Source organism: Bufo gargarizans, chromosome 2, assembly GCF_014858855.1.
Source record: "Bufo gargarizans isolate SCDJY-AF-19 chromosome 2, ASM1485885v1, whole genome shotgun sequence".
Classification (NCBI taxonomy): Eukaryota; Metazoa; Chordata; class Amphibia; order Anura; family Bufonidae; genus Bufo; species Bufo gargarizans.
In genome coordinates, this window is record NC_058081.1 from 242728435 (window position 1) to 242753901 (window position 25467).

The following is a 25467-nucleotide window of genomic DNA, read 5'->3' on the forward strand; positions in this document are numbered from 1 at the left end:
CATACCATTATATTTCCTCTGCCATGCTTGACAGAACACATTATGCACTCCTCTAGCACTTGACCTATATCTAACATAAGTTCTTGTGTGGCCTAAACAACTTCAACCTATGGCAATGATCTTTTGCCCATTTTCACCTCTATTTTTTTATGTGCCAGACAATAAGTAATGCATACTCATGAAATATTAAGTCTCTTGGCATTTTGACACATGTATAGTCTTCACTTAGCAAAAATGATAGGCTGGCCTGTCTCTTGAGAATAGTATTTTTTTTGTTTTGGCACATTTGAATGTATGCAGTCATATGTGAATCTCAGTCAGTCTCATAGATCTATGATTACAATAAATTGAATAGTACCTGAATAAAAAATATTCTTTCAAACAGAAAGGTATTCCTTAGAAATACCAAATAGGTGCAGATTTGTGTATTATTTTGTACTGTTTTGGCAGCTTAAAAACCCATTAAGAAACACCCTGTTAGTGAATTTGTACTTAGTAGATGGGCTGGCTCTGTTCAGGATCCTTATGTGGTTATAAGGAACATCTCTCACTCTGGATGTTCCAGAATTATTCTGACAGACCATTATTTTCAATGGACATTGACAAACGTTCTATTTTACCTGGGGTGGCACTGCATGCTAATTGAATAATTTGTGCCAATTCCTCCACAGACAGCAGCTGATAGATGGGGATCTCAAAGCTTATAACCCCTTTATTAGTTAAAAGAAACACGTGCACTATATTTACCTGCAAATTCCATGGTCACACCAGCCATGTCCACTACACATATTAGGGCATTGTTGCCCAATGTAAATATTGTCCAAAGCCCATTCATCTTCTGATGTATAATATCGTTGGCTCCAGCGGAAACGAGTTGCGCTAGACCTTAAAATAATATAATTCGACAATTTTTAATATTGACTTTTTATGAACATTCTAAATAATAATGTACACTCACCTAAATAATTATTAGGAACACCATACTAGTACGGTGTTGGACCCCCTTTTGCCTTCAGAACTGCCTTAATTCTACGTGGCATTGATTCAACAAGGTGCTGATAGCATTCTTTAGAAATGTTGGCCCATATTGATAGGATAGCATCTTGCAGTTGATGGAGATTTGAGGGATTCACATCCAGGGCACGAAGCTCCCGTTCCACCACATCCCAAAGATGCTCTATTGGGTTGAGATCTGGTGACTGTGGGGGCCATTTTAGTACAGTGAACTCATTGTCATGTTCAAGAAACCATTTTTCCAGTCTTCAACAGTCCAATTTTGGTGAGCTTGTGCAAATTGTAGCCTCTTTTTCCTATTTGTAGTGAAGATGAGTGGTACCCGGTGGGGTCTTCTGCTGTTGTAGCCCATCCGCCTCAAGGTTGTGCGTGTTGTGGCTTCACAAATGCTTTGCTGCATACCTCGGTTGTAACGAGTGGTTAATTCAGTCAACGTTGCTCTTCTATCAGCTTGAATCAGTCGGCCCATTCTCCTCTGACCTCTAGCATCAACAAGGCATTTTCGCCCACAGGACTGCCGCATACTGGATGTTTTTCCCTTTTCACACCATTCTTTGTAAACCCTAGAAATGGCTGTGCGTGAAAATCCCAGTAACTGAGCAGATTGTGAAATACTCAGACCGTCCCGTCTGGCAGCAACAACCATGCCACGCTCAAAATTACTTAAATCACCTTTCTTTCCCATTCTGACATTCAGTTTGGAGGTCAGGAGATTGTCTTGACCAGGGCCACAACCCTACATGCATTGAAGCAACTGCCATGTGATTGGTTGACTAGATAATCGCATTAATGAGAAATAGAACAGGTGTTCCTAATAATTCTTTAGGTGAGTGTATATACAAGCTAACGCTACATTAATGTCTATAATTGGACAGCTCTGGACAAAATCCAAGATTGGTTATGTGGATTTTCGAAGCATGTTGGTCGCTGTTGATTTGCTTGCATTGGGAGACATACTGTATACTTTTAGGTTTAGACAGTTAAACATCTTCTCCTTATATATTAAAGTCCAGCTGTGTGTACAGCTATCAGTGACTGGCAGCTACCAATGTATACACAGGGAACACTACCAATCAATGATAACACTTCCCCTGTGTACAAATTAAGTCAGAAATAGCAGAGATTTAAATGTATAAATTACAGGATTTACTGAATCTTTTCCGACAAAAAAATATATATCAGTCTGCTCAGCTCCTCCTGCTCTATAACATCCTGTCTGCAGATTTTGTTGCATATCGGGGTGACAATTCTCTTTGACTTACCAGGTCTTCTGTGGCAAAGGCAATGTAATCCTTCTCCAATGAGTGAACTCTCTTGAATGATAGATGCTTGCTGAGGTGAACTCCTGACAGCTTGGCATACTTGGAAGACATTCCTAGAAAATATTTTTAATTGAAATACATGTTTCTAAATAAAGCAATTCAAAATATTAACAATTAAAAGTATAGCAATAACAATGAAAATATAAAGTTATCATTGGAAATGACCATGGCCTACCATGACTACATGTCTCTATACTAGTTGCTTTTGCCCCCCTTCTAAAAAAGAAATACAATTATTACCTTCCCTTTGTCTATGTCCCCTTCAATTCCTTGGTTGACTTTGATGAACAATTGTTTTTTTTATCAATCATACTATATACACTCCTCACCATTAAAACCACGACACCATGAAGGACAAGCTGTAAGGTTATGCAAATCAAGGAATTAGCAGGCATCACTAAGATTTACATACGATCTAGCACCTAGCTCCAATCTGTGGCATGTGGAAGGGGCATCAAAGCAAGATTGAAAGCAAACTTTTTTTGTAGAAACATGAAACCTAAAAAATCAGTTCACATCATGTGGGATGTTCACCAATGTGCCAGTTATCACTACTTGTTGCAAACTGAGGGGTACAGAATCCTTATACTAAGAGGCCTTAGTTTATCACTTTGGCAGATCACTACATACCAAGGCCGAGATGTCAGCACTGTTCTTCATTGTGTGTCCTGGTGGTTGAGAGAACAACGAGAAAATGGAAGGACAGCAAGAGGTCACAGAAGTGAACCTCTGTACAGACAGATCATCTGATTACAAGAATGAAGCGTAGTGATCCATTCTGTACTGCAAGTCAAATTGGATGTCACATTCTAAGCCTAGTGCAGCAAACAGTGTATACACAAATCAGTAGAAGGAATTTTCTTGCCACTGGGCTATGAGGCAGACATTCAGCTTCAAGTGTTCCACTGACCTCATGTCAACTCTCTGAAAGGCTATCACGGTGCACAGCAAGAAGGCAATGGAGTCTACAATGGAGGTCTATCCTCTTAAGCGAGGATAGGCCACTTTTTCCTTTGATGCAATGATAGCCAGAGATTGGACTAAAGACCATGTGGGAAATGCCATGTAGGGTTTTTAAAAAGGAAACGTCACACCGGTTCTACTCCCAGGATTATGGTTTGGGTGGCATAAGACACCACAGCCAGATTTGATTGTGGAACCAGTGGCACGGCTATTTTTCCAAATGGTCCCCAGGAGCTATTTTTCAACAGGACAATGCCAGGCTGCATGTTGCTCCTGCTACTGTAAGCAACCTGTGTGGCCTAAGCGTTCTACCATTGTTTGCAGCTTCTCTAGACTCGTCTCCCATGTAGCACAGCCATTAATAACTTCACTCACAGCCTGCCAAAGCATGTAATTACTGTAACTTGTCTAGCGATTCTGTGATTTCCATAATTCCACGACTTTTCCTTCTTGTTGCAATTTCAATGTTGAGGAGTGTATGTAAACTATGCCAAAATGATGTTTTTATTGTGTTAAAGTAGTACAATAAAAAAAAAACTATACATAAGGCTATAAGGCATACCATGTATAAGGCTACCGTGTTATTTATATCTGTGAACTAGATTTTTTGCAGAATTGCTTTTTTTTTTACATTCCTCCGTAAAAAATTATAAAATTATTCAATAAATTATGTCATCCAAAAAGTACTGGCTTTTTGAATGCAGTTATGTGAAAGCAAAAAATCACTGGCCCAGATTTAGTAATTCTAAAGATAGCATAAGCTTAGATAGGTTGTCTAGACCTGTACAAGATTTATCACAGGCTCAGGCTGGATGATAAATCGGGTGCTGGGACATACTAACTGTATACCAACTATTGGTTGGCTTACTTTGAGTTTGATTTTTAAGCCAGAGAATAAATCTTCTTTAAGCCTTATAGACCATAGAGGAAGCACAGCTACCGCTTGTGAATGAAATGATCCTGTTGATGTTTACATTTCAGTCTTTACATGGTGAGGGTCCCTTTAGGTAAATGGTACTTCAAATTAACTACAAATGAGCAGATGCTCATTTGTTGGGTGATTACACCTTTCATGCAGCACAAAAGAAACTGTATGGGGAAATACAATCATAATAATAATTGTTCTTTTCCATACATATGGGGGGGAGGGGGGGTTAAAACAGTTTGTAAGGAAAACTTTATGGTTCAAAATAACCAAACATCTCTTAATTGCATATATAATAATGCCAGAAGCCTGGCCAATAAAATTGGTAAATTAGTAAGAAGAATTATGACAGTGGAAATAATTGCTGCATGGCTGTATGCTAGCTATAACTGGACAGTTACAGAGAACTTGTCACCACAAAATGCAATGCAATCTGGATGCATTTTATTGAGCATGAGGAGCTGAGCAGATTGATATATAGCTTTGTGAGAAAAGATTCAGTAAAACATGTAATTTATACAAGCTATCAGTGACCGACATCTATCAATGTGTACACACTTACACAGAGAATGCTATAAATCACTCAGAAGACCTCCTCCATGTACAACTGAAGTCAGAAAAAACAAACATTTAGAAGATTTACTGAAATATGTATCAATCTTCTCAGCTTCTCCTCCTCTACAACATTTTGTGGTGACAGGTTCTATTTAAATGATTTTCTAACGTACAACTTTTTTTAACAGACCCCTTCAAAGTGGCCAAACACATGGTGTAAAGAAAACGCAACCAGGTTCTCCAAAGACATTACTAAACAAAGTCCTGCAGATTGGACACAGTGGGATTGTTCTTCTCCCACAGTGGAGAAGTCCAAGTCAGTGCTTCTCCCGAGAGCAAAGACAAGATGAATGTCACCTTTGCTCTACCAGATAAAAAGTGACGTGCCAGCATTGATTAATAAATCCCAAAACCTGGCACTCGCGGTGGTACATGGGCAACATGCAGAAAAAAACTGCAGTTGCTAAAGCAGCAGGTGCCAGTCCATCAATATTCTGCAGTTCTTGGGCAATGCTATAGTTCTCTGGCAAGGGAGCAAAATTCATGACCTGGGTAAACTGACTTGAGGCCTATCTATATAGTGGATCCTTTAGGTTGCCACAGAAGGGGGTCAACACTTCTGATATAGAACACGTGGGCAATGGCTGATGTGAGTACAAAACAGCTCATAGTGGCAAAATCACAAGATGGAATTAAAAGTCAATAAAAAAAAGGCCATGGATGCCAGAGTTCATGCAATACTATAATCTAAACTGACAAGCTCAAAGGCAAGCGGCAGACACTCAGTCAGGATTAATGCAAGCCAATCCAAGCACTACAGAAACCAACAAACCTATTACTCAGGCAAGGAGCAGGAGGAGTCATTAAATAGCTGTAGAGTTCAGTACTGAAAGAGTTAAGTACTGTTTAGTTGCTGAACTGGGTCTGGTCAGGTAAAATAATAGAGTCAGTGAGCACAGATTTCAGAGATTAACGCTACTTTGACACTCACGTTTTGTGCGGATCCGTCATGGACGGATCCGTTCAGATAATACAGCCTTCTGCATCTGTTCAAAAACAATGGAGGACGGATCCATTTTCTATTGTGCCAGATTGTGTCAGTGAAAATGGATCCGTCCCCATTGACTTACATTGTGTGTCAGAACGGATCCGTTTGGCTCAGTTTCAGCAGACGGACACCAAAACTCTGCAAGCAGCGTTATGGTGTCTGTCTCCGAAGCGGAATGGAGGCGGAACGGAGGCAAACTGATGCATTCTGAGCGGAGCCTTTTCCATTCAGAATGCATCAGGGCAAGACTGATCCGTTTTATACCGCTTGCGAGAGCCCTGAACGGATCTCACAAACGGAAAGCCAAAACAAGAGAGTGAATGTAGCCTTATTTATACAAACGCACACTGTTCAGTGTTGACCAAAGCTGTCTGTCCAGTCATTTTGGAAGTGAAATGTTGATAAATTTATATGTATAATATAGCCTTTATATGACGCTGATGTGAACAATTTATCGGTTTCTTTATGATCATATTAAATTATTTGCATTAATACAACCAGAGCATACAAGAAATGATATTTAAAGGGTAGTGTATGCCACAAATGAATAGAACATAGCTCTTAACTTTCAATACTGCCATTCGAATATTTTCAGTAATTGCATATCTCTAAAAGAGTGTAAAACATTATTAAGATACAAACAACATCAAACCCTCTCTGGCTGAACATGCTGTTTGCTGATTGACTTGTCCCCAAAAAGTCATTTGTTTTCATTATTATCCTTTTATCGAGAAAACACCTGGTGGTGTGGCAAAACTAATTAAGTGGCAGGCTTTCTGCTTAGCACTCAGTCATCACGAGCAATTTGAGATAACACAGGCACAATGGGACCAAATACACCGTATTCCATTCCTCTGAAAGAAGAAACCACAACTAAAAAGCTTCACTGCAAATGTTTTTTACAAGATAATCAGAGGTCCACCAGAAAGTTCAAATCATACACTAACATAAAACATAAATTGATATCTTTGTGCGGATTACCACAAATAAAGAATTACATTTGGGGTATATTTAGCATTGCTGTATGGAGGCTAGTACTACATTTATTTTTCTTTTATGAAGCTTTAATGAACACAGGATTTTGGCTTTTTTCTTGTAATATTTCTCCACCGATTATGTCAGGAGAAAAGAAGAAATAAAGACCCTTTTACGTTAAATGAATCTGTTGCCTTCCAACATCCTCATCCTTTACAATAGAAGGATACAGTAGTGTTCGCTTACATTTTGCGCAAGCGAGTGCAAAAAGTCACAAAAGCCCTATTTTTGCGACTTTATGACGCCAGAATTCTGGAGTTAAGGTATGATAAAAATAAATATGTGTATTTATAAAGATCTAGAGGCTGCTTCTGATTTCTCTGGGCAGTCTTAATATCAAATAAATATCTACTGATAAACATAATATTTTTTTAAATACCGTTTCACTGCAAATAATTATTTTTGTAATAAGACATTAAATCTATGGTTGGCTATACAATAAATAGCCTGATTAGACACAACATCTTTTGCGGCCCCATTGAAGTGAACAGGTCCGCATCCGAGTCGCCAAAATGGCGGCTCGGATGCGGACCCAAACAACGATCGTGTGCATGAGGCCTAAGTCTGTGCTTTTTCCTATAGTGTGCAAGTAGGGCAACCGCTGCTGGATTGCAGGGTGATCATAACCATGGAAAAAAGCAGTGTATAATGTGATGGAAAAATGAATCCAGTCAGCAAAGGAAGCAATATGGATAAGGCCTAGTTCACACGAACGTTTTTTTTGCGGGTGTACGGGCCGTTTTTTTGTGTTCCGTATACGGTCCGTATACGGAACCATTCATTTCAATGGTTCCGCAAAAAAAACTGAATGTGTTCCGTATGCCTTCCGTTTCCGTTTTTCCGTTTTTCCGTTCCGTTGAAAGATAGAGCTTGTCCTATATTTGGCCGTAAATCACGGGTCGTGGCTCCATTCAAGTCAATGGATCCGCAAAAAAAACGGAACACATACGGAAATGCATCCGTATGTCTTCCGTTTCCGTTCCGTTTTTTCTGAACCTTCTATTGAAAATGTTATGGCCAGCCCAATTTTTCCTATGTAATTACTGTAAACTGTACATGGCATACGGAAAAACGGAACGGAACAACGGAACGGAAACGGAAACACAACGGAACTCAAAAACGGAACAACGGTTCCGTGAAAAACGGACCGCAAAAAACAATAAAAGCCATACGGTCGTGTGAACTAGGCCTAACAGTACATTAGTACATTGCAAAAAAAAAATTACTTAAAAAAAGTTTATAAATCCACTTTAAATCAGCTCAACAGGCTGCCCATATCCACTTTTTCATTCACTTTTAAAAAAAACTGGAGTGAGTGGTGTAATAATATTGAAAGTCCAAAAAAGTACTAAAGCCCTATTTGCGACTTTTTGAAGCCAGAATTCTAAAGTGCAGGGAGCAATAAATTCTCCACTGCATTTTCATAATAAATAATTTCTCTCAGTTATTGCTGGAGGAAGGGAAGGATAAATCAGACTCTAGTGTTATACTGCAGGTTATATCTGCCAAGAAATGTAGTGAGATTGATTAGAAAGTTGATGCAGTGTTTATTCATTAATTATTAGGACTGTTAATAATTGAAGTGTACCTCCAGCTGAAAATTTGACCTAAAAATTATCCAAAATCTCTCCTCTTAGGAACTGTCCACAATCTTATTCTTGTAATCTCTGCCTTAGTATTTTCCGTTTATGAAAAGGCTCCTTCTTGTCAGCAATATTAGAATCCAGCTTAGTGCTGATCAAGATTAGAACCTTCCTCCACATGTCAGTTCTCCCTGTAACCATTAATGTGAGCTTTCCTCACCACTATTCCTCATACGGTGTATTATTAATGCTGTTGGAGCTACTCTGTTGTACAAACCTCACAAGATGTCTAAAGCTTACGTATAGTAACGATCAATAACTCGTATTGGGAGGCCAATGAGTATAACAAAGGTTAAGCATGCTAGACCAGTGTTTCCCAACCAGTGTGCCTCCAGCTGTTGCAAAACTACACCTCCCAGCATGCCCACAGGGCATGCTGGGAGGTGTAGTTTTGCAACAGCTGGAGGCACACTGGTTGGGAAACACTGTGCTAGACAATACCTGAAATATGTAGACAACATATTAATCTAACGGTGGAATTAGTAAACAGTAAAATGTATAGTAATCTTAAAAAAAACATAGCATATGCTTATCTTACCTCTTGCACAAGATGCCATGTGAGACCATGGTTGGTGGAATACTCCAACTTCACTTGATTGTCCATATGTGGAGTGAACCGCTCACCACATCCCATTACTAAGTTAAACTGAATCATATAAGATGCTCCAATTTGCATAGATTGTGTCTCTACATAGCGTGTACTGGTGGATTGTTTAGAGTCTCCTGTAAAACTTTTAGGAACAAGAAAACATTTGTTAACTATTATCAGTGAACATCTTAACAACTCTACAAGAAATACATTTAAAAGCTTATTTCTGTTCCAGTATCTGATTCAGTAATAGATGGCAAAGATTCCTAAATTAATTAAAACAATTGCTTGGGGTATAAATTGGACTTGGAAAAAAAAAAACTTGAAAGGGACAAAACTATTTTTGTGCTTCCCGCTTTAATCTATATCTACAGTGCATATTAATTCACTGAGCCATCTTCATTGACAAACATTACTGGTAATATAAGTTGTACTGAAGAATTTATGGATTTTTTATTTTACATAAGATGCCATCAGTTCATTAACGCCTTCCCGACTGCCCATCATAAAATTACATCAGGAGTCAAATATTTAAACAGTGGACACCTGGGGCTAATGTATGCGATCGAAGATAACGTCAAATGTGACCATGGCATATGGGAGCTCAAAAACCCATGCAACTGCTTCCCTTTCTAGCAGGGATCAGGGGAGCCAGATGGTGTGTTCAGCAGCCTCAGTCCTCCTGAATGATCCCAGGCTGCTTCAGATAGGTTTCTATGAAGACCTTGCCTATGGCAGGGCTCCATAGGATCACAGTGAACATCTCATAGATGCCAATGCTAATAAGCTGGAGTCTTTTAGAGAAGAAATCTAATGATTGCTTAAGTTCTCCAGGGGAACTATTAAAAAGACTGAAAGAAAGAAAAAAAGTTTCTAAAATATCTTAAAATTTTTTAAAATATAAAAATTCAAACCACCACCTTTCCCCAAAATTAAAATATTAATAAATAAGCAATAAAAAAAAAAAATAAACATCATAGGCATTGCTGCATGCCAAAATGCCTGTACTATTAAAATATTACAATATTCATCCCAATCACCAGTTTGACAATTTTTGGTCACTTCCCATCATCCACAAATTGTAATAAAAGTGATTAAAGACTCATGCACACTCTGAAATGGTATCAATAAAAACTACAAATGGTCCTGCAAAAAATGACATAACAATAAAATTTTTTATTGGGGTCTTAATATGGCAAAGAAAAAAAATAGCTTTTTCCAACAGTTTTTTTTTTGTTCAGTATTAGAACGCAAGAAAAACTATATAACTGTGGTATTGTTGTAATCATACTGACCCAGAGAATGAAAATAACAGGTCAGTTTCATCACATAGGAAACACTGTAAAAACAAAACCCATAAACTGGGGCTGAATAGTTTTTTTTTCCAGCTTCCCACTACATTGTATGCAACAGTAAATGGTACTATTAGAAAGTACATCTTGCCCCACAAAAAACAAGCCATCTGGGAAGGCTGGCAGTAAAAAAACAGAACAAAAAAATTATCGGAAAATGGCCTGGTCCTGAAGGGGTTAAATTCCTCCTCTTCAAGAGCTGTCCCTAGAGTGTTATTGTGAAATGGAGCATTTAAGAGCATAAGAAACTCAGGAGTAAACTAAACTGGCATTGAGTGCCAAAGAGTAACTGCTTCTCAGTTACTAAACTTACTACCATGTAAAATGAGAAGTGTCTGCTGTTGTTGTATAAAGCACACCACAAATGTATAGTATTTCAAGCAGGGAAAACATGCTTTGTGAAATGATGGATCACTCTTCTGATTCTGATATTTGACAGATGGATATGTGTTAAAATTACTAGTGCCATGTATACGAGGGAGACTTGTGGTCTTGGGCTTGTTTCCTTTGGTTTTGGGAGGAGTTTCTTAGTTACAATGAGGAGGAAATCGGTTACAGTATAAAATGACATACTATAGTGCAATGAATGCTAGTTTCACCCAAAAAATTACGGTAAGCATTCATAAGAGTTGAATACTTGTAGATTTGCAGCAGCAGATTTAGGTGTGCAATATCTGCAGCAATATACAGAAGCAGCAAAGTGGGTGGGATTTTTTAAAATTTTACTCCTGGTTTTGGCTCCTAAACCTGACTGTGTGGTCCATTCCCTAAGAAATGCCATCCACATGCTGTGAAAAAATGTGCTGTGTAAATTGATCTGCAGTGAGGATTCAAAATCCACAGCATGACAATTTATTCCGCAGATACAGTATCACCTAGCATTGCATAAGAAGTAATCAGCAATATTCGCAACAAATCCACACATAAAACAAATTTTGTAGAACCGCAGGAAATGCCACATAAACAGTTCTGCTGCAGGAGATTCCAATTCATGTGGCCATACCTTAAGGCCCCTTTCACACGGGCGAGTATTCCGCGCGGGTGCAATGCGTGAGGTGAACGCATTGCGCCCGCACTGAATCCCGACCCATTCATTTCTATGGGGCTGTTCACATGAGCAGTGATTTTCACGCATCACTTATGCGTTGCGTGAAAATCGCAGCATGCTCTATTTTGTGCATTTTTCACGTAACAGAGGCCCCATAGAAATGAATGATTTCCGATTTTCACACACGGTTGCTAGGAAACGATCGGGATGGAGACCCGATCATTATTATTTTCCCTTATAACATGGTTATAAGGGAAAATAATAGCATTCTGAATACAGAATGCATAGTATAATAGGGCTGGAGGGGTTAAAAATAAATAAAAAAATAAATTAAACTCACCTTAGTCCACTTGATCGCGAAGCCGGCATCTCCTTCTGTCTTCATCTTAGCTGTGTGGAGGAACAGGACCTGTGGTGACGTCACTCCGGTCATCACATGATCCATCACCATGGTAAAAGATCATGTGATGGATCATGTGATGACCGGAGTGATGTCACCACAGGTCCTGTTCCTCCACATAGCTAAGATGAAGACATAAGGAGATGCCGGCTTCGCGATCAAGTGGACTAAGGTGAGTTAAATTATTATTATTTTTTAACCCCTCCAGCGCTATTTTACTATGCATTCTGTATTCAGAATGTATTATTTTCCCTTATAACATGGTTATAAGGGAAAATAATAGCAATCTACAGAACACCGATCCCAAGCCCGAACTTCTGTGAAGAAGTTCGGGTTTGGGTACCAAACATGCGCGATTTTCTCATGCGAGTGCAAAACGCATTACAATGTTTTGCACTCGCGTGGAAAAATCGCACGTGTTCCCGCAACGCAACCGCACATTTTCCCGCAACGCCCGTGTGAAACCAGCCTAACAGAGTTTGTTGCAAAGGGATTTGACTTTTCTGCACAGAGCTATGACTTGTAGTACACCACTGAACAACTCCAGTACAAACTGGAATGCCAACTTCAAGATAATTCTTACCACCTAAAGGGTGTTTTAGGCCTCATGCACACTACCGTATGTATTTTGCGGTCCGCAAAAAATGGATCTCCACAAAATACGGATGACGTCCGTGTGCATTCTGTATTTTGCAGAACTGCTGACCCCTAATAGAACAGTACTACCCTTGTCTGAAATGCGGATAATAATAGGACATGTTCTATTTTTTGGCGGAACGGAAATACGGACATACTGAAAGGGAAAGCACACGGAGTAACTTCCATTTTTTTGGGCGGACCCATTGAAATTAATGGTTCCGTATACGGTCTGCAAAAAAACTGAACGGACACGGAAAGAAAATACGTTCGTTTGCATCCTACGGTGTGTAACAGCAATCTGCTGCCGACACACCGCTGCAATGCATGGGAAAGAGCGATGGCATAGCAATAGCTCCTCCCCATGCCACGGAGGACATCTCTGCATATAATAGCAGCGGTGTCCTCTGCTAGTTATCTGACGATTGCCAGGAGGTAACGTTTCCCTCCTGACAATTGTCTGTGGCATCGGGGTGTCTAAGACACCCTTTAAAGAGTGGCTGTTATCACCAATGGTTTTAAGATGGAATGCAATATTCAAAAAGCTAGGGAGCCTTTACACATGTGTGGAGGGTGTTGTTGCAGCAAAGCAGTGAACTAACTTTATATATACAGTATATATATATATATATATTTTTTTTTTTTTTTTTTTCTTTTTTTTTTTTGGAATAGGATTTTCAACAAGCATACACTGATGTAATGTTAATTAGCATGATTTTTCTTTAAAGGGAACCTGTCACCGGGATTTTGTATATAGAGTTGAGGACATGGGTTGCTAGATGGCCACTAGCACATTGCAATATCTAGTCCCTATAGGTCTGTGTGCTTTTATTGTGTATAAAAACCGATTTTATACATATGCAAATTAACCTGAGATGAGTCAGAGCTTGAAAATATGACTCTTCTCTGGTCCCACAAGTAAGATATGACTCTTATGTTAATTTATCAAATCATTTTTTTACACAATAAAAGCACACAGAGCTATGGGGACTGGGTATTGCGGATGTGCTAGCAGCCATCTAGCAGCCCATGTCCTCAGCTCTATACCCAAAATCCCGGTGACAGGTTCCCTTTAAGTCATTGAGTGCCGATGTCAAACGCCTCATTAAAATTAGGACATCTTCTGGCAATCAGTGCGTCTAGAGTAGCTCATAACTGCTATAGATTTCTGCCTTCATTTATGCCAGTAAATTGTGTAAATGGAAATAAATGTGTTGGGTCCTCATCACTTTAATTGTATTTGACCCACTAGCACGTGTTGAGACATAACTAACAATTTATTTACAATTGGTCGCTAGGACCAGTGATTGTCTCTGGGTGGACACGTGCTATTGAAATATCTAAAAATGTACATTTATTGTCTATCATTAAAATTACTAAACCAGAACTAACACACTTAAAACTATCAGTCATGTCTGCACTCTCGCTGGTAATAGTCTGAATTTGGCTGTGAGACTACCAATGGACAGGACTTCACTGTGGGCTTCCTGACTCGCTCCTCTATTTTCACATAGATGCTACCGTGCTGTGTTTGAGGGGGCAGAGAGTGATATACATTTTAGCCAGTTAGAGTTCTGCCAAGCTATAGCTCTGATATACCGGTTAATGAATAGTGAGAACTAGGAAGGCATTCACAATCCGTGGGCAGCGCACTGTGACACAGTGTGCACCAAACACAGCACGGCAGCATCTATGTGAAAATAGAGGAGCGAGTCAGGCAGCCCACAGTGAAGTCCTGTCCATTGGTAGTCTCACAGCCACATTCAGACTATTACCAGCGAGAGTGCAGACATGACTGATAGTTTTAAGTGTGTTAGTTCTGGTTAGTAATTTTAATGATAGACAATAAATGCAAATTTTTAGATATTTCAATAGCACGTGTCAACCCAGAGACAATCACGGGTCCTCATCATGCCCCATTTTTGGAAAGTGGCGAGGGCAGCATAGAAAAGCCACTTGTGACAATATTTTGTCACAGTGTTATTTATTAAGTCACAAGTATAGGGTTTGTGACTTTTTTACACCTGTAAAGTGGCCTGGGGGTTAGAATATACCATCGGATCTGAGTTTTCACGATCTCAGTGATCCAATGGTATATTCTAACCCCCAGTCGTTCCCATGGTGACGGGGATGCTTGTCGGGGAGGAGTATACCAAAGTGGAAAAACTGTACAGATTGAAAAAAAAAAGACGAATATTCCAAAAAACTAATATATTCGATATAGTGCTATATATTTGTTTTTTAGAATATTTGTCATTTTTTCCATCTGAAGTCATGATTCCTCCCTGCTTAAGTTGTTTGTGGGCCAATGACTCATTGGCCCACAAGTAAGAAGCAGGGAGGAATCATGTGTTCAAATGGAAAAAAAATGACGAATATTTGCTATAACGAATATATAGCACTATATTTGAAATATTTGCAAATTCTCAAAGTTGCGATATTCAAGATAAAAATTTGCTATTCAAATATTCGCACTTAACACTAGTTATATATAAATATTCTGTAAGTGTGCTCATGTAAACATTAAAAACAAACAAATACACTAGGGAAATATAAAAGTCAATTTTTTTTTAAATTCTATTTTTATTTGTTGACTAAGGAAATGCGAGCAGAAGTCATGTCGATTCACGTTAATGAGCTATAAGAACTTCCCATGCCTTTGTTAAAATGGGTAATGCTGCTTCCATAGCCTTATTATCACTGCTAGAGCACATCCTCTGCAGCATGCACAGGCGACCCCCTTCAGATAGAAAGATGATGACAAAGTGGAATCAGATTGCTGTAATGTGCTAGGCGATAAAACTGCACTGTTGTTTCTCTAGGAGGATATGACTATTATTTTGGTTTCCTAAGGTGTGTTACAGCAGCACTGATTGTACTTCCTATCATAATTAAATTACTGAATATTCTTGAATGTTTATTAGACACAGTTGAAAGTTTGATTGTTTAAATAGTAATTCTGTAGAGAGACAAGAAGATTGTAATATATATATATATATATATATATATATATACTATGGGGGTGATTTATTAAAACCAGCGTTTCAGACGCCGTTCTTAATAACCCCTATATCTGCAGGTGGTCCTCCGAAGTTATGATGAGGCGCCGGACTCTACATAACTTCGGTGCACCTTTCGCCAGTCTAAATGAAAGTCAGCTTCCTTACTTTCCTAGACCATTTTCTACGCCTAAGGTTTCATGCACACGACCGTACGTATTTTGCGGTCCACAAAAAATACGGATGACGTCTGTGTGCATTCCATATTTTGCGGAACGGAACAGCTGGCCCCTAATAGAACAGTACTATCCGTAATGCGGACAATAATAGGACATGTTCTATTTTTTTTACGCAACGGAAATATGGAAACGGAATGCACATGGAATACCTTCTGTTTTTTTTTTTTTTTTTGCGGGCCCATTGAAATAAATGGTTCCGTATACGGTCTGCAAAAAAAACGGAATGGACACGGAAAGAAAATACGTTCGTGTGCATGAGCCCTAAAACAGGTGTAGAACATAATGAATGAGACGAGTCTGGCGGAGTTTCCCCACCCACGCCACACCCACTTTTTTAGACCTTTTATTAACCTTTGCGCTGCAATCTGCGGCAGAAACATGCTTAATCTAGAGATATTTCTGGCTAATAAATGACCGCCTTATGTTTCACTGTAAAGTGCCATTGCGAACTTCAGAGAAGGCTGCAAATGATTGTCAGTTATTGAACCACACTGTTCTAAGAACGGCACAGGCAACACATTGAATGTAGGCAGATATATAGCTAAGTCTACTTTCACACTGGCGTTTCTGGGTCCGCTTGTGAGATCTCACAAGTGGCCCAAAACGGATCAGTTTAGCCCCAATGCATTCTGAATGGATAAGGATCCGTTCAGAATGCATCAATTTGGCTGCGTTTGGTCTCTGTTGCGCTTTTTAGATGGTCACTAAAACGCAGATTGCAGCATGTAAGTCAATGGGGACGGATCCGTTTTTTAGTGACACAATATGGTGCAATTGAAAACGAATCCATCTCCCATTGACTTTCAATGTATTGACTTTTATGAATAATGAAAACGGATCCGTCATTAACGGATACAAGCGTTTGCATTATTGGTGCGGATCCGTCTGTGCAGATACAAGATAGATCCACACCAAACGCGAGTGTGAAAGTAGCCTAAATGATAAATTACATGGAAGATATACTATATCGGACTGTAGTATTCAGGTTAAATTGCCGTTCTGGCACTTTGCGATAAATAGGTGGGTTTGGGTTGCAGTTTGAGCACTCGGTCTCTAAAAGGTTCAACATCACTAATATGTACAATATGTCAGGATAGCAAGTGCAAGCTACATTTTCTAATACAACTAATGTCCTAACACCATTTGTCAGTGATGGTCATAGCAATCTGATCGCTACTTTAACTTTTCCACACCAAAGGCGAAAGCACTTAATTTAATTGAACAACTTAGGCCTCATGCACACCACTGTATCCGTTTTGCAGTCCGTAAATTGCAGATCTGCAAAACATGGATAACAGCCGCATGCACCCTGCATTTTCCTGTTCCGCACATCCCGTCCTATGTTAAGAATGCCTGTTTTTGTCTGCAAAATGGACAAGAACAGGACATATTTTTTGCGGCCCATTGAAATGAATGGGTCCGCATCTTCAAAAAATGCAAATCAGGTGTGGACCAAAAACACGGACATGTGCATATGGCCTTAGATTCATGCTCCATTACAGGGAGTGACAGATCCCTACCTAACCGAAACTAACATCGTCAGACAGACCCTATTGATTATAATGGGGTGGTCTATCACGTTTACATTAGGGGGTCCAGGACTTTCTATCTGATATTTCTGACAGAATCTGCAACAATGCAGATGTGAATGTTGTAATATAATTCCTATAATTCCCCTTAATTTTTTAAAATCTTCATTTGCTGTCAGTGAATGTAAACATTTATAGTTTATTTCAAGCCCTTATCACATGATGCTTACACAGAAATATGGCTAATTAAAAGACAGAACAAGTAACAAAAATTGCACCTACAGTATATGATCAGGATCCCTCATTCACACGTCCGTGACAAGACGGTCAGTGTTTAATCTGTGACAATGTCCATAAAGGTTTTTCCACATGCATTGCAAGACTGAACGGGGAAATCGAGAGCATCTCATACCAATGTCAGTGAAAACCACTGACAGAACACGGACCCATTATAAACACATTAAAATCTATGGTTACTGACGTGTTTTACAGGAGTAACAGCAGGATGCACTGATATCTTCTGTACAGATTATTATTATTTTTATGGAAGTCAATAGCAAAAGGATGCATCCTTGGATTTTGAAGTTTACTTTTTTAATCCACAAATCTGTATGGCAAAAATGTGGTGATAACAGAGCTTGAGAAATCATGTGGGGCTGTGGCATCATATATTTGTTTAGTCAAAAATCAAAGACAATAATACATTATTATGGACAAACTGAAAACCAAGAATCAAATATTTTGAAGGCAGACACCACCTACGATATTTTGGGTGTTATAGCAACCACACTGAAACAACTGTATACTACAAACTGAAAAATCATAATCAAATGAATAAAAAATATAGATAAAAAAATAAACAATAAAAAAAAAATATGATGTCTATAGTCCAGGATACTAATATGAACACATTTAAGGCTAGCCACTGGGGACACAGCCTGTGTGGTTGGAAAATCACTCTGCATAACGGAAATGGGACGGATCCGTTATGCAGGCAATAGACTTCTATTATGACGGAATTAATAACGGAATGCCTCTAAAGGCATTCCGTTATACATTCCATCATAGAATTGCATTATGGTCCGTGGTAACGGAATCCATAACGCAATTCTGCTTTTACCACCAAACGAAGCACAAACTAATTAAAAAATATGAAATTCGCTCATCTCTAATAGTAACATTAACAATAATAAAAATGTTTCTATAGGACCAATAATAATCTCACCATAGAGTCCAGTCATGACCGCAATATGGCTGAACATTTCCCAAATAAAATCCAAGAGACTGAGTAACATCCACAAGATTGGTGAAGTCCAGGCTGATGCTATTGAATAAAACCGATGTCATGATAATCTCATCAATAGCCCAAACATCTTCACCCTGTCCAGAGTGGTATGGCTGCCACCACCTAAACTGAATTCCAAACTGCTTGGCTTCCTCAGGTAGCTCCACAGATTCAATTCTAAAGCAAAAACAAAATTAAGAGAAAATCAAATCATAATACTTTGCAAAGACAAAATCAAACATTACATTTTAATGCGTTCATTGCAGCAGAAGAATGGAGGAGACTAAAAATTTGAATTCTCTGGCATAATTTAAAGGGAATGACGTTAAAATCAGATAGTGATGCATATCTTTTTTTCAAATCTGTTTTACTTAATTTTTTTAATTCTATTGTATTTCCTGAACATGATTATGGGGATGGACATCTTGTCCAAGTTGTTTCTAACAACTTTTAGAGATATGCTTTACAACCACATGGGCCATAGACACAATAGGACAGAGAGGACCTTACTGACTTCAGAAGCTCACTGCACAAGGAAGGAGTAGATAATCTGTGACAAACACCTATTGTGAATCATGCATCCTGGGTTATCTATATATAGGACATATCTGTAATTGTAATCCTACCTGTGATATTGAGATGCCTCCTAAAAAAAGATCTGTACAGATTAAGAAGCGGCACCTATTTTCTGGTTTAGTGGCCAGTGTGAAAACTACAGGGTTTTAGGAATAAAAACAAAAATATACAGATAGCCACATGAAAAGTAAAAAATTATATCACTAAATATTAATAAAAAATATGTTTAACATAACTTGAATTTAACAATAAGACATTTTATGGTCACACATTCCCTTTTAGAACTCATGTAGAACATATCTGCCACACATTTAGGTTGTTTTAGTAGTCTTCCTTGATTATGTTATCACTATTGTGTATTGGATGGCAACCTCGTGTATCTTATGTCCTTATGAATGAATAAGGCAATATGCAATAGGAATATCTGTTAATTAAAAATCTCAGACAAGCCCTAAATTGGCTTAAAAACATGTTATATTCACCCCTTTCTTCAGCACTATTCTCTAAAGTGCTGGTCCAGTTCTCCTGCAGCTGTGGACAGTGATTGGCTGCAGCATGTCACAAAGCTAAACCCATCAATTCTTATACTGGAGGATAGACCTCTGGATTTGACGATCAACAACATATATTGGCACAATTCATATGGCTGCTAAAATACATGTGGACACTCAACTAACCTCTTGATATAAGCTTTGCTGTCACATAGGAAAAATGATATGCTACATATTAGAATATGGATGCCTTCTTCAAGGGAACCTGTCATGTTGAACATGGTGTCTGAGCTGCAGGCAGCATGTTAAAGAGCATTAGGAGCTGAGCAGATTGATCTATAGTGTTGAGGTAAAAGATTCAGTTTAAGGGCTCATTTACACGACCTTATGGCCGTGATGCCCGTAATACACAGGCACCAGCTATGTGAACTCCGTGCCGCGGATGCGTACCCATTGACTTGAATGGGGACAAGATTCGCAAATACGGCAAAAAGATAGGACATGTTCTATCTTTTGCGGAGCGGAGGCATTGATCGGAAGCCCTAGGAAACAAGCTTCCATGGGCTTTTGGGTCCGTGCTTCCGCACTGCAAAAGACAGGACATGTCCTATCTTTTACCACATTTTGTGGATCAAAGACCCATTCAAGTCAATGGGTCCCCACGGCAATTTTGGATTAACGCAGCCAGTGCCCTTGCAACATGAGCAGGGCGACCATACAGTTGTATGTGTGATCTATGACGTAAAGGAGTTGGTCCTATCAGTGATTGACAGCCTGCCCTCTGACTGTGTATACAGAGATAGCGGTCAATCACTGATAGGACCACCTCCTGGACTTCAAAGCCCAGAATGAGCAGGAATTTAACTGAACCTTTTATCACAACATTATATATCAACCTACTCAGCTCATCCTGCTCTATGACATCCTGCCGGCACAATATTTAGCATTTTCACAACAACATGTTCCCTTTAAAGTAGAGGTGCACAACAAGTTTTGGTCTGGGGGCCGCATTGCCACATTGCACTAATTCAAGGGGCCATAACAAAAAAAAAAGTTGATTGGCGCTCGTTTGCATCGGCCTATTACACAGGCCGATGCAAAATGAAAGGGGAGTAATGATCACTACCACAGTCATTCTTCCCTCATTAAGTTCTATTAATTATAGACCGCACATACCTGATTACACAGGGAGATGTGTTGGTGATTATCGTCCATCTTTTATCCTGCTAAAATATGCAAATCAGCTCACAAACAAGTGATTGCTCATTTATCGGTTGATCAGCTTCACAATTATACTGGTCAGTTATCAGGAATGCAAGCTTCTGTGAGCATTTGTTCCCAGTAACTGGCCCAAATATTGTGCAGAAGTGGTGGATTGGCCATAGACCCTACAGGAAAATCTCCCAGTGGGCCGATGCCTAGGAGGGCCACCCAAGCTCTCCTCACGGCCGCCAGATTCTTTCTTACACACCTGACCAGCAGCCGCAGGTGCCCTCCTGAATTCAAATGCATCAACGTCCTCAGGACAGAAATACAGTTGAATACTGTGGTGCAGGTGGCAGTATTTTGTGCTGCACTGTGGTATTTGGTTCAGCTGGGGAAGTATATTGTTCTGCACTATGGTATTGCTGGCCCTGCCTACTTCTGTTGTCCCTGACAACTTATGCTGGCCCTGCCTAATTATGTTGACTTCTGTCAAGTTGGACCCAATTGTGATATGGGACCATTTTTTTTTTTTTTCCAGGGCTACTTTTAGTTCCCAGTCTGCCCCAGTTGTGCAAAGTAATAAGATCTTAGAGACACCTCGGTAAAAATGAATTTTTAACAAGTTCCTGCTGCATGGCCCCTGAAACAGAAGATTTATACTTACCTGCTCCGGGTCTCTGCGTTGCCCCCTCTGTCTCCATCTTCCAGTACATCTGGCTGGCTGTGAGGATGGGCACATGCACCCCTCCAGCAATGACTGGCTTCAGCAGAGATGTGGCCACAAGCAGCGTTTCGGCGCTGAAGTCAGTCATTTGCTGGAGTGGTGTACATGACCATGTCCATACACAGCCCGGTGTAAACAGCACAGGGAACAGAAGATGGAGACAGCGGGGGTGGCGTGGGGCAGGAAAGTATAACTCTTCTATTTCAGCGGCCATGCTGCATGAACTTGTTGCTTTTTATTATATTTTTTATTTTATTTGGAAACTGTACAAAATATTTGTAAAAAGAAATTTTTGTTCAAACTATAGCTCATTTTTTATTATGCAAATCTTTATAATTAGTTCCTTTTTTGTATTGGTCTTTTTCTTATATAATATGTATAGTTTTATGTGAATGGGGTGATAATGGTGATAGTTTTGGTTGGTGTGGGTGTTTTTTTCTTTTATGTATCTTATTTTTAAATTTTTTTAAACTTATTTTTTTTAAAATATTTCTTCTACAAAAAATTTTCCTTTTTTTCTTTTGTGTGTAAATTGATTTCTTCCTTTTTTATATATTTTTGGCACATATGTCCCCAAAGTGTTCACAAAAAGACCGTTGGGGGACAATGAAGACTTATTTTGCACTTTTCCTGTTACTTCTATTTTATTTATTTATTTATTTTTCAGAATTTTCTTTAATTTATTTACATATATTTTTGCCACATAATATGCCCTCTAAGAGGTCTTTAAAAGATCTCTGGGCCCGGGGACACTGACTTTTTTTTACAATATTTTTATTTTTATTTCTTTATCATATTTTTTTATTTTATTGTTTTAAATTTTTTTAATATAATTTTTTAACTTATTATACATACATATATATATATATATATATATATATTTCACATAATTTGTACCCAAGAGGTCACAGAAAGACATATACATATCTTCATTCAGCAGGACCTGCACTGACGTCACAGCTCTCACCACGTGATGAGCGCGATTACGTCATCAAAGGTCCCTTTGCAGGTCCTAAAAGAAGAAGGCTGTGGCTGTGCGAACAAGAGGATGAGGTGAGTTAATTATTTTTAATTTTTTTTTTTAAGCCCTCAAGCCACATTTTAGTAAGAATTCTGTATTAAAAATGCTTCTATTTTCCTTTATAACGGGTGCGTTGCGGGAAAATGCGCGATTTTTCCGCGCGAGTGCAAAACATTGTAATGCGTTTTGCACTCGCGTGAGAAAAATCACGCATGTTTGGTACCCAAACCCGAACTTCTTCACAGAAGTTCGGGTCTGGGATAGGTGTTCTGAAGATTGTATTATTTTCCCTTATAACATGGTTATAAGGGAAAATAATAGCATTCTGAATACAGAATGGATAGTATAATAGTGCTGGAGGGGTTAAAAAATAAATAAAAAAGTTAACTCACCTTATCCTCTTGATCGCGTAGTTCCCGGTCTCTTCTTTACTAGCTGTGGGCTAAATGACCTGTGGTGACGTCAGATCACATGCTCCAATCACATGGTCCATCACCGTGTTGATGGAGCATGTGATCTGACGTCATCAAAGGTCCTTTACCTGTATTTAATGCTCACCACAGGTCCTGCTCAACAAAGGATACAGAAGGAGATGCCGGCTTCGCGATCAAGTGGACTAAGGTGAGTTAAATTATTTTTTATTTTTTTAACCCCTCCAGCGCTGTTTTACTATGCATTCTGCATTCAGAATGCTATTATTTTCCCTTATAACCATGTTATAAGGGAAAATAATAATGATCGGGTCTCCATCCCGATCGTTTCCTAGCAACCGTGCGTGAAAATCGCACCGCACTTGCTTGCGGATGCTATGCGATTTTAACGCACCCCATTCACTTCTATGGGGCCTGCATCGCGTGAAAATCGCAAAATATAGAGCATGCTGCGATTTTCACTCAACGCACAAGTGATGCCTGAAAATCACCGCTCATGTGGATAGCCCCATAGAAATGAATGGGTCAGGATTCAGTGCGGGTGCAATACGTTCACCGCACGCATCGCACCCGCACGGAAAACTCGCCCGTGTGAAAGGGGCCTAAGTCTTGACAGCAGGAAACAGCTTTCATTCTGTGTTGAGTGTACTGAAATCATCTACACACTGAAAAGATGATTGCTGCAGGCAAATGCAGTTTTCCCTCTGCTAAATGATCAGTCAGTTTTCAAACAGTTTCTTCCCAATAACTGCTTGTCAGTAGGCCCATTTAAAAGGGCCTTTACACTGCATTACTCTGTATTATCTTCAGAGTTGTTTGTCGATAAACACTTCAATTGGCATTCATTTAGCATTGGCCTATTAGAATGGCATATATAAAGTACATGGGTGAAGAACAATTGCTACTGTAATAGTGCCTTCTCCATTCAGTTATATTGATTTATTGCCAGCAGATCCCTGACTACACAGGGATCTTTGTTGCCAATAAATAAACATTCTTCATTGTAAATGAAAGATGAAATCAGCTGACAAATGATCATACAGATATCCACAGAGATGCAATGATTGCTGCATGTAAATACAACTTTCATCTCCTCTACTAATTGTTAGGCAATTACCATAATTGTTGGCCTGTGTAAAAAGGCTTTTAATGCAATACAATCTGTGATTGGCGATAGAAGCCAGCAGGCAGTGATTGTGTTCTTGATGCAGTCAGATACAGGAGTGGCTTGCAGGTTTATGACAATTAGCTATTTAGTCTACAGTTGTGGCCAAATATTTTGAGACAAAGTTTGCTGCTTCAGTGTAGTTAGATCTTTTTGTCAGATGATTCTATGGTATACTGAAGTACAATTATAAGCATTTTATACATTTTTTTTTAACTGTCATTGACAAAGAAAGTTTATGCAGAGTCAATATTTACAGCACTTTTTTCTGAAATCCTGCAATTTGCCCTGGCATACTGGATATCAGTTTCTGTGCCAAATCCTGACTGATAGCCCATTCTCTTCTAATCAGTGCTTGGAGTTACACAACCCCATTCATTTCTATGGGGCCTGCGTTACGTGAAAAACGCAGAATATAGAACATGCTGCGATTTCACGCAACGCATAAGTGATGCGTGAAAATCACAGCCTCTCAGGCTATGAGCTGAGCGCTGTGATTGGCCAGCGCTGCAGCATGAGAGAAGGAGGTGCCGGCAGGTTCCCCTGGGTGGAGCCTAACTATGAAGATACCGGAGGCAATAACGGGAGAGCGGAGCGGCGCCCAGGTATAACAGTAAGTGCAGGGGGGTCCCTGGGCGCCGCTCTACATGCCTGTATAGTTACTTTAGAAGTTTTATTCTGGTGAAAGGTCCTCTTTAACTTTACTTTAGTCCTCTGCAGTCCACTTTATCCGACTCCTGCAGAATATCAGTCTGTTCTTGGAGAGAAGTAGCTTATTTGCTACTCTTCTTGACACCAGACCATCCTCAAAAAGCCTTTACCCCACTGTGTGTGCAGATGCACTTTGTTCTGCCTGCTGTAATTCCTGAGCAAGCTCTGCACTGGTGGTGACCTGATCCCGTAACTAAATCCTTTTTAAGGGACGGTCCTGGCACTTGCTGGATTTTCTTGGGTGCACTTTGAGTGCCTTCTCCACAACAATTAAACCTCTTTGAGTTCTTGATGATCCGATAAATTGTTGATTTAGGTGCAATCTTACAAACAGCAATATCATTGTCTGTGATCTCATTTTGATGCAAAGCAATGATAAGTAACCTTGGAGGTAACCATGGTTAACAGAACACGACAATGATTTCAAGCACTACCCCCCCATCTTTAAAGCAACCAGTCTGCTCTTCTAATTCAATCAGCAACATACAGCGTTATCAGCTGCCGTGTCCTTATTAACACTTTCTCCTGAGCTAACGAGAAGAACACTGAAATTATGTGAG

At 39.3% G+C, this 25467-nt stretch overlaps 1 protein-coding gene across 2 annotated transcripts in view; it reads right to left on the reverse strand.

Moving 5' to 3' along the window:
• Positions 1–25467, reverse strand: part of RELN (reelin) — a 716958-nt gene that overhangs the window by 234399 nt on the left and 457092 nt on the right. For both annotated transcript variants that reach the window (XM_044280166.1, XM_044280165.1), the window contains exons 20-23: positions 18523–18759; positions 9044–9236; positions 2277–2389; positions 748–885 (exon numbers count right to left, since the gene is read on the reverse strand). In XM_044280166.1, the coding sequence (XP_044136101.1) occupies positions 748–885; positions 2277–2389; positions 9044–9236; positions 18523–18759 (681 nt within the window). The remainder of the gene's footprint in view (positions 1–747; positions 886–2276; positions 2390–9043; positions 9237–18522; positions 18760–25467) is intronic.